Source organism: Oryzias melastigma, linkage group LG15 (genome assembly GCF_002922805.2).
Source record: "Oryzias melastigma strain HK-1 linkage group LG15, ASM292280v2, whole genome shotgun sequence".
Classification (NCBI taxonomy): domain Eukaryota; kingdom Metazoa; phylum Chordata; class Actinopteri; order Beloniformes; family Adrianichthyidae; genus Oryzias; species Oryzias melastigma.
The window spans coordinates 6,189,089-6,205,115 of NC_050526.1; the positions used below are offsets into that span (position 1 = coordinate 6,189,089).

General features: G+C 38.4%; 1 protein-coding gene across 5 annotated transcripts in view; it reads right to left on the reverse strand.

The window, feature by feature from the left end:
* ctbp2a (C-terminal binding protein 2a) overlaps positions 1 to 16,027 on the reverse strand; it is a 71,879-nt gene that overhangs the window by 39,546 nt on the left and 16,306 nt on the right. For all 5 annotated transcript variants that reach the window (XM_036215555.1, XM_036215551.1, XM_036215550.1 and 2 more), the window contains one exon: positions 3,325 to 3,462. In XM_036215555.1, coding sequence (XP_036071448.1) covers positions 3,325 to 3,382 — 58 coding nt within the window. In that variant the 5' untranslated portion in view covers positions 3,383 to 3,462. The remainder of the gene's footprint in view (positions 1 to 3,324; positions 3,463 to 16,027) is intronic.

The window sequence follows — 16,027 nt, forward strand, 5'->3', positions numbered from 1 at the left end:
TACCGCGCATTAAGGAAGGTACCATCACAACCGAAAATGATGGACTCATTAGCTAAGTAACTGCAGTCTTGTGGGTAATTAATAAACAAATTAAGTTTTTATTGGCAAAAAATTCTTAATAGGGTTGAACTGATCTCATGAAATCTCATGGAGAAGCTAAAACTTACTTTTTAAGAAGTATTACTGTAGTTTTCCTTAAGATAAAATTACATTTTGTGTCTGAAGAAAATAAAATTTACTATTTGTAGGTAATGGGAAAAAAAGGACTAAAGGAACATAAATAAATGCTGCATTTGCACAACTTTCTGTTGTCCTCAGCTAACTAAACTAATCACAATACATCCAACAATTTAAAAGAATTTCCTCTGGAAAACCCCAAGATAATCACTGAAAAACTGCTGTTTCAATGCATTCTCTTCCGTTTTTCTCTATGACTTTAAATGGCTTTATTTTAACACTATTGGCTGTTAAATTGATGTTAGTGCAAAAACCCACTCCGTTTCAGGAAAATCTCTCTGCACTGCAACCCTTTTCGATGGGAACAAACAACATTCCTTCTTAGTTGTTTCAGATGCTATTTAGGCCACAGGCAGGGCCCACTTGGCCACTCATCACGACGGGGAAAAGATCTAATCAATGAGCTCTGCTCTGCAACAAGTATTGGACTGACACAGTTCTCCCCGGAAGATAAATGGAAATTAGAGACGGCGGTCTTGAGGTCCAGCCAAGTGCAACCCATGACGGCAACACAATCACTCCATGAGGTTCTTGTTTTTTTCCCTCCCCGTACACATGGCATAAGCTGTTTTCTTTCTTTTTAAGCCTTGGTTGCAACGCTGGCGATTTTACAGATAATAGTGGGTGGCTGTGACATTATAGTGCAGAACGCCACAAGCCTCTGGGTCTGAAATACCCTTTTTACATGGTCGAATAGATTTTAATGCCGTGGAATGATTCAGTGCCCTCTGATCTTTTAAGTTCCCTACTGTGATTCACACTCTTCTACGCATGTTTGAAAGAAGCTGTGGAGAACAACAACAACAAAAAAGAGACAAAATACTTGCATTTCCAGCTGCTTTAAGTTAGTTTTTTGCATGTAAGTAAATGAACAAACAGATTGTTGGGTTTCCATAGGAGGGACTGTGGGTTCTAAAGTGGCACATGTGGCTCTCATTCCGAGGATGGAAACAGCAGCATCACCCCTGCACTTAGGAATCAGTAAAACACTTTTTGTGTGTTTAAAAAAAAAAAAATGTTTCTCAAAAATGAACAAAATGCAATAAAACAATTTGATACTCTGTAGCAAAAAAGGTTTAAATCAATAAAGGGTAACCAAACAGGGTAGTTGGAGGCCGACTCCATTCTCAGTCCAGATTTTAGAAAAAGTCAAGAAGGGGGCGGGGCTAGTGGAGCCGGACTGAGTGGTGGAGCTGTGGTTTTGGAATATGATTAACAGGTTAGCTTTATGTAGCTGTAGAAGGGGCAGTTCTTGCACTAAATACAGCTTAGTTTGTAGAGATAATAAGAATTTTAATATACCACAACATTAATCATTTTTAGCTTTAATTTGAGCCATGTTTTGAAAAAATTGGTTAAAAAATGTGGGAGCTAGCCCGATTTTTGTGGTTGATGCCCCCTAACTTGATGTTCCCTAACATCCAAGTCCACTGAAAAGTTGTGTTAGCCAGTAGATTTTTGACAACTGAAGGCAACACACCAGCTACGAGCCATGCTAAAGCTAACGATTGACCGTTACAGAATCAAAGATGGGCGGGAGCTGCAGAGCATGATGACATGAAACTTATGGGACTTACACCAGCTAACTGCAATACCTCATTTCAACCAGTAAGGGGCAGCACACAGATGATTTTAAACTATGTTTTCATGAATTAAACAAGTTTATTTTAATTTGTCAAAAAATTGACAACAATCAACATGCAGCACTTTTAAAGCCCCATTTAATGAGGTTAACAGCCCAAAAAAGCTGATTTAGTGATTGGTTACCCTTTACTTTACTAAGGAACAAAACACGTTTTGCAGGAAAAGCAGGGGCGGAGCTAGAACATGGGGGCGGGGGGCAGAAAACCTCTGAAGGGTAGCAAATGAGAGTGTTCAGATATGGAGAAAACTAATTTAAAGGTTAAATTAGACAGATTTTTTGCAAAAAATATTAGTTTGGATACTATTAACTATTAAAATTATTAATTTTTTGTTTGCACAAGAAAATTTGTGTCATATTTACAGAATATGTAAGGAATTAAACATTAATTTGGTAAGAACATTGTACACAAAATCAAGTAGTTAGATCAGACCTGCATGGAAGTTCCTAATAAAGACCTCTAAAATAATAAAGACAACCTTGCTCTGAAAGCATTTGGTTAACATTGAAAAAGCATAAACTAAAGTGTGAGATGGTAAATACGAGGCGGTAGCATTTGAGGCTGCATAAAGATGTTTACATCGCTCATTTAGGACCTAGAGGTCACAGTGTAGGCAAGCATTAGTGACAGTCACAGGAAGTGTGGGCACACATAGAGACTAAAACCCCAGACATTCAGGAGCTCAAAGGAGGACAAACAAAGGTAAAGGCTTACTTTGTGTAAATCTCTATTTAAATTAGATGCACATTTATAAATGTGCAAAAGCAAAAAGCAAAAAAAAAATCTGTTCTACAACCCACTATGATCAATCAAAAGGGCTCCAGGGACTGCCACACTTTATCCCAAACTTCCTTCCTCATTTCTGTAGCAATCTGGTAACACTGAACACAAGTCTCATTTGGCCTTCAAGCAGGGCCGCTCTGCCGCTTCTCGGCGTGACGTTCTTCAAAGATGAAGTCTGAAATCTCAACAAACACACTTGTGCAGGCAATCCCACCAGTATTTCACTCCACTTTTTTTTACCAGCAGGATGAAAATGTTTAAATCTTGAGGAAACTGTGATGATGGAGACAAATACAGTCCTTTTTTCTGCTTAGACAACACATGTCTAAACAGTTAAGTATGTCAAGAGCACTAAAATATCAGATTTTGACAGAAAAAAACACAATTTCTTTAAATATAAATACACTATTCCCCAAAAAAGAACAAAAATCTGTGTGTTTAAATTACATTTGGTTCATGATAATTAAATATTTTAATTAAGTTGAACAATTAACTTAAGTTACTTTCCTTTTTAGATGTTTTTTTTTTTTTGCAAAAATGTAAATATTAGGGAAAAAAAATGAAGGATATCTGTATTAATCAAAGGTATGAAAATCCTTAAGTTGAACAAATTGGAGGAAATTTGCACCAAAAGATGAGAAAAAAACTTTCTGCCACTCACCCTCACAGATCCTGTCTAGTCGCTGTCGTTTCACTTTGTGTTTATCAATCAGAGCCATCCTGTCACAGTTTCAAACCCTCTGCCGTCTGTCTTCCAGTCCTCCTCGAAGTCCTCCAAGCTTAACTTGCTGCGTTACACCTGAAAAGCAGAAATAGACTTTCTTTGAAGCACAGCTTTAAAACAGTGGATTGTTAATTTATGTGCACTTTACAGGAGTTTGCACAATTTATTATTTTTTTCTGCCGGTGATTCCCCCCCTTGCACAATGTACTGCATAACAGTTCCAAATTATGCAAGGCAACACACCACTTCTTTAAAAATGTATGACGTTTAAATTGCAGCAGTGATGTAAAAGCCAGAAAAGTGCAGACTCAGCAGTTAGAATCAGGATCATTTGAGCATAGTCTTTTGTTTTGAGTTTCATTAAAGCATTTCATTAAGGATTTTATGAAGAAAAAAAAAACTGAAGAAACAGTTTGACTAAATCTTTGGACTGCAAAAAAAATGCCTTGCATAAAATCTCCACTAGAGGGAGCACTACTCTATCAGAGAGCAGAATATGTTTGCAAAGAGAATGATAAATGGCACTTCTGCACCCAGAGCGCCTCAAATCAAACAGAACATGAAACAGGGAGACAAATAGGAATGTTATGAATAAGAAAGATCATTTTAGAAACAACTAACTGCCTCCTGTTGAGTTATACAGGACACTACATGTTTTGTGTGTAGTGTGTGTGTGTCGATGTGTGGGAGGACAATACAAGCACACCCACACACAAAGACGAAAAACTGCGAGCCCAAATGTGGGTTTACACATGCATGAAGGGCATCGAGTCACACAGAGGAATGTGGGTCAGTTAGTCAGCAGACAGGAGGAGGTGGTATCAGCAGAATAAAAAAGACATGAAAAGGGGGGGCTAGAGGGAGAGAGAGGAAAGGACTAGAAAAACATCATCTAACCGGATGAGTACAGTGTGACACCATCCTCCTACATTTTTTTAACTGTAGGTTTGTCAGCACTTTTGCATTTCTAACCTTCCTTCCATGGTTAAAAACCGAAAGACGGCCCTTTGACTGTGCCTCTTATTAAACAATCTATACCGTGTTACTGTGTTTCTGACTGGTGAACTGTAAATTTAATCAGAGCCACCGATTGGGAGGAAGATAAAGTGATGTAAACGGATGATTAATTTAACCTGGGCTGATGACAGAATGTGAAATATTTGCACTGCTCCACAACACGGCGAAGCAGTTTCACAATATAAGAGATCATTTTTGCCAAATATATTAAGAACACAGTTTAAGTTTCAATTTGGTGAAGCCTTTAATGTTCTGTATTCATTTTAATGTTGGAACAGTTTCCATGGATGGAACCATACACTGTACATAGAGAGACCTGGACTGACCATCCCCTTCCCCCCCTTGCATTCCAAATAGGAAATACCCACTGGTCCCAAAAAGCCAAAATCCCATAGACTTCTATGGAAAAATAAACCACTATTAGTCATTCTGTTTGTCAGAATAACCATTCTTGATCTGGTGTCTCAATTTAACAAGTTCTTCCTAAACTTTTTTTTTCCATGAAGTATTTTCTTTATTGCAAGGTATTCAAGTTATAAACTGGCCAATCAGATACCTCAATATGATCATGTGGAAAGCTTTTGAGTGAGAGAGTCTCGGACCAATCACTGGTTACTAACGTTATTTGGTCAAAAAATTGGTGAAATCAGATGATATCTGTACCACGTAAAAATGGCGACTGAATTGACTTAATTTCATTGGAACCTGAGATAACAGGCTTGTTTTGTTTATCTCCATTTCTGTCAGTGGATGGAACTTGATAACTGTATTTTTATGAGTGTAAGCTGCATTTTTTAGCATAGTTTTTAGTCTCCAACTAACAACCGTTTTCACTTCAGCGATTGCTTCACACAAATGGTCACAAATACAACTGCCATCGTCAATACGCAGGTCCACCCTGCCACCTTGAAATGTGCCCAGGTGGCCACAGAAAACTGTCAATTCACCACAGAATTTTTACATTTTTTCGTAAAACCTCCATGGCCATCGCGCATGTGTAGAAATGCGACTGCCGCCTCTCAACTACATCTCTTGATTAGGTGATAAACTTGCATTTAGGTCACCACGTGGTGGTGTTTTGGGATTACCAAGTCTAACAACCATTAGTGGGCACTGTTGAATGTGTGTATCAGTATTTACAACACAGAAGAAGAAACGTTGTCCAAAACAAACATGGAGGAAAATCTGATTGTTCTCCTCCTGAACTTTATATTTTTCTTATGGACATCAATACATTGTTTTTTTTTCCTTCCTCGAACTAATGAGGGACAGCAAGTCATCACACTGGGTTACAGAGACACAGAAGTACCGCTGAAAGCGCCATCATTCAGATGCTTATCCTGCAGTATTTGGTAAACCTCACTGAAAAAAGACAAAGGCCAAACGATCTAATAAATTTAGACAAGAAGACGTGGTTACTGATACTTTTGTAGAACTCAATATAATGTCTGATATTATAAATATATGATATTTTCTTCTTTATTATGCAATTTTATTGGGTGCAGCGACCTATACTCAGGAGCAACTTAGTCTGAAAAATACAGTAACCATAACTCAAATGTGTTTTTCTTCAAGAGTTGGACATAACGGTAAACTCTCCTGTCACGTTTCTAGTAAAACCAAGCTTTTTTATATATTTTGGTATTTTCACCAGTACTTGCTTGACCGTAGTGATCTGGAGCTGAGGCAACTTTAAAGGAAATACTAAACCTACGTCTCTTTCTTCAAACTAAAGCTCAGTTCAACGTTCGGCACCAGTCAAGCCTCGGCTCCAGCTTCCCTCCTCCACAAAGGTACGTCCTTCTGCCAAAGTGCTGGAGACCCACATGTAGGAGTCAGAGGAGAAGTAATTGAGCAAGAGGAAAAGCAGAAAACAACCCTTCAACAAGCAGAGGGTCACACCATCTCATCTATGAATAGACTAAAGGAGACAAGCTCACACATCTTTGAATGTGAGTGGCAAAAGCACAAAAAAAATCTGGCGTCACAAGTGAATCCAGTCATTTATACTTCAGCGTCCTGATATAAACTTTATTCTAAGCAAAAACTACCAATAATCTAAACTACAAGTTGTATTTTTAGTAGGGCTGCCATGATTAGTCGACTAGTCGATTATTAAAATAGTCGACAACTAATCGACTAATAAAATAGTCGACGACTAATTTAATAGTCGATTAGTCGTTACTTTATATTATATGGAGTCAGAGTGTAGTAAAGTTGAAGTCATAATGGCATCATGCTAGCTTTTTGGACTATTTTGACATTTATTAAGATTTTTTAGGCTATTTTGGAGTTCAGCTAATATTTCAGCTGCATGCTAGCTGTTTTGGCTAACTTGGGCTTTTTTCAGGTTTTTAGGCTAATTTGGCATTTAACAAATATTTTAGCTGGCTAACAGCTAGGGCGTTTTTAGATATCAACTTCAGCATTTTCAGCTATCAGCTTTAGTGTTTTTAGCTATCAATTTCAGCATCTTCAGCTATCAGCACTAGCATCTTCAGCGGCCAAATTCAGCTTACAGCATTCAGTCTAGCATTATCACAAGTAATGCTATAGATCTAGTTTCAAGTTAGTTTAAAACTAATGATGGTTAAGATGCTTTACATCCAATTTGCGCATGACCCAGTTAGTCGACTAATCGAAAAAAATAATCGGTGATTAGTCGACTATTAAAATAATCTTTCGTGGCAGCACTAATTCTTAGACATTAATAAATCCAAAAAGTGGAATACGCTTGGGATCTGTCTGTCAGGACAGCAGAACACATTTCAAAAGTTAGAACGCTTCTGTAGAACGGGCAACAACAAGCGGCGGGAACAAAGCCGGACACGACAAAGAGTTCAAGGCTTTGATCTGGCATCCAAGCTCCTCAGACACTCATCCGATCTCACGTCAGCAGAAGAGCAGCCGACTCATGCAAGGCCCACCTGGCAGGCATCAGAACCCAAAGGAACCGCTGCACATTTACTGCAGGTAGTCAAAACCTCACCGCCTCTCTCGCACCACTTCTATATGGTTAAGAATCTCTGCCTTCTTTGTCGGCACTGATAAACACAATTTTTAAGATGTTTGTGTCTCTTAGACACAAGAAGGACGACATATTTTGTAATAGTTACAGATTTAACCCAATATTTGTTTTTGTTCTTCCAAAATCAAGCTAAGTGAGGCAATAACTTGTAAAGGGATAATGTTGATGAAGTGTGCTTTATCAAAAATTAACGGTCAATGAGGAAACCTGAGCATCAGGCGGTACACAAAAAAATTGAGATTGCTGTGTTCAAACTCTAACCAAAGCGATACAGCAGAGAGATTGTTATCAAAATGTCAGTTTTCGTTAAAATTATCCCATAATTTTTAATCCATTTGTATATCCTAGTTATCTACATCTATGTGTTTGACCATGTTATTATCAATAATGTAAACAGGAAAATGTTTCTCCTACTGTTGTTTGGCTCTACTTTGAAGCACTTTATAAGGAAAAACAAGGAAAAATGTAAAAAAAACTATAACGTATACATGCATTTTACTGTTTTAAATATACATAATTGTAAGTAGGAGCTGTGGGGATCAATTACCACATACATCAATTATAATCCATAAACTCTTCTGAATCATTTTGTGAATTTTAAATAATCAAGAATGGAGAAATTAATGTGATTTAAAACAGAAATAAAAGTTAAATAGGTATATTGATCTTGTCTTTACCTACAAATGTACTTTAGTGGAGAAAGTTAAGCAATATTATTTAAGTTTATTGCGGAGAGGATAAAACATTTAAAAAATGCATAGATTCAGGATGCGTTATTAATAATTGACTTATTGTCTCCTGAACCATGATTAAATAGTGCCTAAAGATTCCCACCCCTAACTGTAACAAAAAACTTAAGTTACCACATTACAGCTCAAAAGATGGATCCAAATCAAAGAAACACATGCTGCCAAAAATACCCTATATAGATCTTCTTGTTTTCTTCCCATAGATTAAATCCAAACATCTAAGTCTTAAATAAAAGAGCTACTGCATTTCCAAACAAACACCATCTCCACTGGAGAAGTTGAAAAAGTCAACAACTTTAAGCTGAGTTATTTTGTCAGAGGAGTGCCAAAGAGGAAGTACAGTTATCCCGAAGCTCTTGCTGCAGTCCTCAATTGTTCCTGGACTAAGTGCTGTTATGCAACTTAACTATTAGGAGAGCAGAGACAAAACCAAATACAAGCTGGAGGAAGAGAAGGAGGACAGTAATACACAAGCAGACATTTAGATTCTCTGCAGGTAAGAGTCAAGAGGACAAGTTAGAGAATACTTCCACCTCATTTTCAAAGCAGAAAGTGCCTCACCTGATAATTGATTACTGTATTTTATACATAATAATGCACACTTAAAGTCTTAATTTTTTCCAAATTATATACGGATTATATATGGATTAATTCTGGTCGTGCTTACTTGATGTCGAAGTGATTTCGAGAAATACATGGCGCTCTGTCAAAATGTGTTAGGTTTTTTTGAGGTCTAAACAGCTTTGGGTGCTATTGTGGTTAATATATGTCATACGGAGGTTTTGTTTACATGTTTCAAGGTTAGGAGTTAGCATAGTCACAGTAACACTTGTTTTAACGGTAGCCTATTAGTCTGTTTTTTATGACTCACGATCAAGGTTGAGAGTTACAGAATTTGTGAATACACTAAGGTGGCTAATATGTACCATGTAGCGCACTGCGTTTGTATAGCGTGTTACTAATAAGGTTGTGAGTTAGCATGGTCGAGTAACGTTTGTTCTAACAGTATTAGCCATTTTTTTACATTTCGCAAACAAGGTTGGGAGTTACAGGCATTGTGAAGATGCCAACGTGGCTAATGTGTAGCACACTGTGTTTGCATTGGATATTACTAGGGATGTCCCGATCAGGTTTTTTTGGGCCCGATCCGATTCCGAGTCATTTGATTTTGTGTATCTGCCGATACCGAGTCCCGATCCGATACTTTTATAAGACATTTAAAACATGAATAAATTGAAGAAACAGATTAGTGTTGTCCCTTATTTATATTTCAATAACCTTCTTTTATCATTAAAAACTTAAATAAAACACTTCTGTGAAGTAGCTTTAATAAACAAGTAAAAATAAAGCAAATATAAACTAGGAAAAAATACTATTTTCTTGTTATATAAGTGATAATTAGTCATGTGAGAAAGTTTAGTGACTTAAGCTTTAACATCTTTAGAGCTATTGAACATTTTTGACCAAATGTGATTCCTGTCCTCATTTAAAATTCTTAAAAATAAATTTTGACTTTGTTTTAGCATAAAATTTGATGAGTGTTCATGAATAGCTGATATCATTATTAGTTTTAATTTATTAGTTATTATTATTTTCGGTTTTATTACCACAGTAGTTAATTTTCTTAACTGTTATTTCTCTGTCAGATAAATAAAACAGGCATATCAAAGGACAGCTCGGGTCCTAAGGAGTTTTATCACGGCGTTAGCATGTAGCAGTTAGCAGCTGCTGTTTAGCCATCTGTCTGCAGCATGAAGAGCTTCACATTAAAAAGAAACAAAATACTGTCTTTTTCTGTTGGAATACCTTTAGAGGTTGTTGTTTGAGTTATGACAAACCAATAGAGACACTTGCTGTCAGTTTAAAGCGTTTTTAAAAGAGTTATTGGTCCCGGAAGTTAGCTTACTAGCTAGCTTTGTTTACAAGTTAGCCTTCTGCTTGAGCTGCTCCCGTTTTCTGCTACGTTTTCTGGTAATGAATTTGTGATCTTTTCATGACATGCAGACTTGGAGTGGAGTATTTATCCGTAATGATAAGATGAAATATAAAGGTCTGATCATAATGAGAATAAATTAAATAACCGATCCTGATCGGTCAAGGGAGTCCGATTCCGATCGAGTCCCCAGTCACGCGATCGGCCCCGATTTCCGATCACGTGATCGGATCGGGACATCCCTAGATATTACTAACAAGGTTGTGAGTTGACGTGGTCATGTGCGTTGGTTTTGTTCGTATGTTACTAACAAGGTTGGGAGTTACAAGTATAGTGAATACGCCAACATGGCTAATGCTTCTAACGTAGCTAACGTGTAGCGAGCTACAAACAAATTCTAGAGTTACAGTGAACACATAAAACAAAGTCTTTCTGACTCACTGACTTATCTTTGACTTTTTTGTCTTGCTTAAAGTCCCACTCCGACTACAGTATATTATTTTGAATTGCAAAATCGTTCCCAGTCATCTTATATTTGTAATTACGCAGTTTTAAGCAAACATCAAAAAGCCTGTCGGTTTTTAAGACATATTATCTGCAGAACAGCATGAAATCATTAGAAATTTGCCCCTGAATTGTTGGTGGGACAGCTGGCGCAAAAGTTAGCTCCGCTAATTTCCCATCAATCCTTTGTTTACACTTTGTCCCGCTAGCTTATAGCACCTCACAAGCCCAAGCTTACGTTAGCAAAGCAAAAACCAAAACAAAACAAAAAAAGGGGGGGGGGGGCTCTATCAGAGCTATCCAGCGGTACGCTTTTGAGCCAGATGGCAAGTAAGACGACAAAAATGAGAACATTAATGTATCTACTTGTCTGCAAGTGGATGCTTGAGAAATGTAGCAGAGAAAGGAGACTTTGCAGTTGCTATCACAAACCCACGCTTTTTCAAACTGCGGGTTTTCATCTGCTCCTGATCCATCATAATTTAAATGATGAAAAAACTCAGAAACACAATTTTAATCTTACTTATTTTATATATGTCTTCCATCATAGGAACAATGCTAAAGAACATGTTAAAAAATACCAAAAACACAATTTTCATTGAAGTGGACCTTTGAAGGGCCTTAAAACTGGATTTAGAATTTTCAGTGCAACACCTTTTTTTGTTGTCAAGTTCTTGCAGCAGTGTTCTAGCACCGAGCTATTGGCTTATAAGTGCAACCTCCATACTCTCAACCTTAAAGGAAACTATTTTTAGCACATGTGGTGTCTGTCTTTAGCACTATAACATACAGACATACCATTTACCCGCTCAGTATGTCGTGTAGGATCCATTGCACAGTCTGCAGCTCATCCATCACATGCAGAGCGCCGACTTTAACACTTAGTTGAGGCATTAACGTGGAAGCTCGGAGGAGAACCTAGCATTCTTCTCTTTTAGACATATTTGCCTCTCTACTTGGTAGAAATCATCAGGTTTGATGAGAAATGTCAGCGCACAGCAGGCGCTTCGTCTGGAGTTACACTACATTGTTGCAGCTGTTGCATCACCCCAAGAGGTTTCAAATCCAACTAGTCGCTCTCTACCTGACGATTTGCAAAATAAAAAAAAAAATATCTAAGGTTAAAAAAGTTGTTTTCTCTCTTTAAAGAACAGATCTTTTCAAAACTCCTGTAGGTTTATGCTCCTTTTTCTGAAGAAAAGCACACAAAAAGGCAGCCCGGGAGATCTTGTAGAGGAGCAGCACTGAAAAAAAGCAGCAGGAGAGAAGAGAAAGCGAAATAGAGACAGCTGGGTTTATTTATTTTTTTCAGGTTGAGGTTATCTCCAAGGACAACCTTTATACCAACAGGTGAGTTGCAAGTTAAAAAGCAAAAAGAACTCCAGCTTTGACTTTATGATATCCACCTCACCACAAGAAATATATATATATATTTTAGTCCTGACCTCATATAAAAAAGCTTTTACCATCCATCTATGCACAAAACGTAGATTTAAATAAGAAAAACATTTTTTTAAGCTTTGAATTCAGTCATATCAGTGAGAATGAGTCAACATTTTGACTGGACGTTATAGCAGCTATCTAAAGTGGCTCGTTAGAAGTCTATGATTTATGCCCTTATAGGTGCAAGGTAGCAGAAGTGGTAGAAGTGAGGGGGTGGGGTGTGGTTAGGGTTTCTCTTCTCTCTCATTAATCTAGTAGTTGGGGTTCTGAGGGACGCGTAAAGCTGTCGTTTGGACTGCAGATTTACACCTCCCTCCTCTTTGTCAAAGCTCTTTCTTCTCCCACCCCCGTCTAAATACACCTCTGACAATTATGTCTCCCCCTCTTGCAATTTCCTAATTCTGTCCATCCATCTCCTCTTCCTACCTGCTTTTGCATGTCCTGTCAGCCTCTGGCAGACAGTGTCCTTCTCATTAACCGCTGCTCCTTTACACTGCCTTTTATCTGAGCCATTTACTCCCTTCTCCCCTCCTCTTCCATTCTCTCCATCTTTTTGCTCCCTTCAGCTTTAAATTAAACGAGATTGCAGCCGTGCTAACTGCTGACTTGGGCTAATGCACAATTTTTGTAATGATGCCTTTTCAGTGAGGGTCACCCAGGAAACGCGGAACGGTAACATTACTGCACACAAAGTCATGTTTGCTAAGCTTATAGTGGAGCCTGCAACCCTCGTCAGGGTCGTCACGTTCAACGAACGGAAACGAGATCTAGTAGAGTAAACTGAATTGTTGTAATAATTAATTTCTATACCTAAAATAAAACGAATCATATAATTACTGATTTTAGTGGACTCATAAGACTAATCAAATTCTTAAGCCGACAGGTGAAAAGCGTGAAAGATCCACTCCAATGAAATGGTATTTTTTGTGTTATTAACATCTTCTTATAGTATTTTTCTGATGATGGAGGACATATTTAAAGAAAATCAGACTCAAAACTGGATTTCTGAGTATTTCTTTATTCAAATCATTTTAGATCAGGAACAGATGAAAAAATGTCATTTGTAAAATACACTACAAGCTCCCTGCTCCATTCAATTTTAATGCATCCACTTATAGACAGCTAAATCCATGTAAGTCTTTGTTGTTCTCGTCTGAGCTGTCACCTGACATAAAACTGTATGCCTGGGTAGCTCCAATATTGCTCACCATTTTTGTTGCACTGGTAATATTAGGTTGGGGGATTATAAGCTTGAGGGAGCACGGAAACAGACGAGTTATGGGAATGGGGGGCGGAGTTGCTCCGTGTGAACAGTCCCGCCAACAACTCAGAGGCAAATTTTAAATGAACTACGGCTCCACTGCAGAAACTATGTCTTAAAAAACAATAGATTTTTTTTTTATTTTGGCTAAAAACTGCATTATAATAAGACTACTGGGAACGCTTTTTGAAAGTGGCCTTGGCTTTGCTTCCATATAAAAAAAAAATAATAAATTAATATGGATGCACACATATTTCCAAGTATATCTAAGCAAAGTATGCAGGAGAAAATGAGGAAAACAATGGGAAAGAATATAAAAGCACCTGATTAACACTGCAGGGTATGAAACAGAGAAATGAAAGTTTAGATAGTCGTTTTTTTTTTTTACAAAATGAGGAAGCATAAGGTGTTAGACAGTTGTTTCACAATTTTTTTTAAACTAAACCTAAAGATACAACATCATCTTTCAGGTCTTGACTGGTTAATAAAATTGCATGATCAAAAACAGATTGTCATGTAAGCAGAGAGCTAGAACAGATCACTTCCTATCTGAGTCTTGATCTAATACATGTGCATATTCTGTAAGCAAAGCTTTGATGTGAAATCCATCAACATGACTTTGAGGTGTGGATGTATTTGTCTGTGGTTTAACATTACTCACCCCCCCTCCCTCAGTATTTCATTCTCACAGTCTCACTTCCTCTCTGCCAGCACTAAATTTACAGCACAGGAGTCTTAACAGCTCTAGACTATTATCACATCTTTTTGCCTAATACAGAGTCAATGGGTTGAAAAAGGATCAGACATGTCACCGACTTATCCAAATCCTCCACGACCCTGAACTGGGAGAAAAGAACATTTTTGAGTCTTGTTAGAAGGACATACGGTGTCTTCATATGACAGATCAGGCAGCCTTGATCTTTCCTCTTCTGTGTGAAAGACTGGCCAAACAAACCAGACGACTGTTGCAAGTGCTCTAAGTTCGAGGTACTTGTTAGGCCAAATCCGAATTATTCCTCTACCCCTACGACTTCTCCATACCCTTCCAATTGTAGGGAATTTGATGCTTTAGTGGTGTCCGAATTTGTTTTTTAAGGAATTTAGAGCTGTGTATCACTCTGCTGGTAAGGTAATAGCGGAGAAATTTCTTTGGAAATTTCTTCAAGCAGGTGTGCTTTGAAGCACAGAAGTTTTTACATTTAAACGTTAGTAAAGACTTTTCAACGTTATAAAACCGATGTTATGTATTGTCCCTGGCAGATAGTTGCTAGCGTAGATGACCTGAGATTATTGAACGTCATCAAGGGTTAGTAACGTCTGAATTTGAGGACACTATTTTTCCATAACTATCCATTTGCAGGGCTAAATGTAGGGGTATGGAGAAGCTGTAGGGGAAGGGGAGGAATTTGGTTTCGGCCTTTAAACCCACTAATATAAGTTGCTAACACAATGCAATGCAACCACAAGAGGGCACTATCCGGTGCTTTTGTCTGTCCAGGTAAAGTTCGGGTTGTGTTAAGAAGGACATCCAACGTAAAACTAAAGCAAAATCATCCATCCATCCATCTTCTTCCGCTCATCCAGGACCCAGTCGTGGGGGCAGCAGTCTAAGCAAAGATTCCCCGACTTCCCTCTCACCGGCCACTCCCTCCAGCTCCTCTGGGGGGACCCAGAGGCGTTCCCAGACCAGCTAGGATGCAGTCTCTCCAACATGTCCTGGGTCTTCCCTTGGGCCTCCGCCCACTGGGACATACCTGGAACACCTCTCCAGGGAGGAGTCCAGGAGGCATCTGGACCAGATGCCTCCTGGACTCCTTCAACTGGCTCCTCTCAATGTGGAGGAGAAGGCGGCTCTGGTCCGAGCTCTCTCCAGGTGACCGAGCTTCTCTCCCTATCTATAAGGGAGCGCCCAGGCTCCCTATGGAGAAAACTCATTTCAGCCGCTTGTTGTCTGGATCTAGTTCTTTCGGTCAGAGCTCATGACCGTAGTACTGGAATGAAGATGACCGATAAATTGAGAGCTTTGGCTTCTGGCTCAGCTCTCTTTGTCACCACAACGGACTGGTGCAGCAATCGCAAAATGGCGGACACCGCTCCAATCTCATGCTCCAATCTTCCCTCACTTGTGAACAAGACCCCTAGATATGTAAACTCCTTCACCTGAGGCAGGAGCACCCCACCCACCGAGAGAGGACAAACTACCTTTCTCCGGTCGAGAAACATGGTCAAAGCAAAATCAATCATTTTGAATCACGAACAGATGGAGAGCGATGATTTGTTGTAGCGTCCTGAAGAGGGAACAGCCAAAAGGCAAAATAAGAATACCAGTTACTAGCTAACACGCCAAGATTTTGGACAAAAATGGTTAGGCCAAATCAGAATTTGTCCCCTACCATTTCTACGGAACAAAAATGGTTTGAATTTGAAGTATTTTTCATATTTTATGTGCCACAAAAAAAAGATTAAAAACTGAATTTATGATTGTGTTTTTAAGTTTACAACACCACTGCCGTACCACTGGCACAATCCTAAAACAACTCTAAAAATCCACACTTTAATGAAAATTGCAACTCTATATGGTTTCTGATGAAGCACTATTTTTTGGTAGAGACTTGTCTTTCCACAAACAGTGCAGTTGCTGAGTTTCTTCTGTAATTTTACTTTGAAAATATGGACTTGTGCTTTTCTAATTTAATACATTTTAT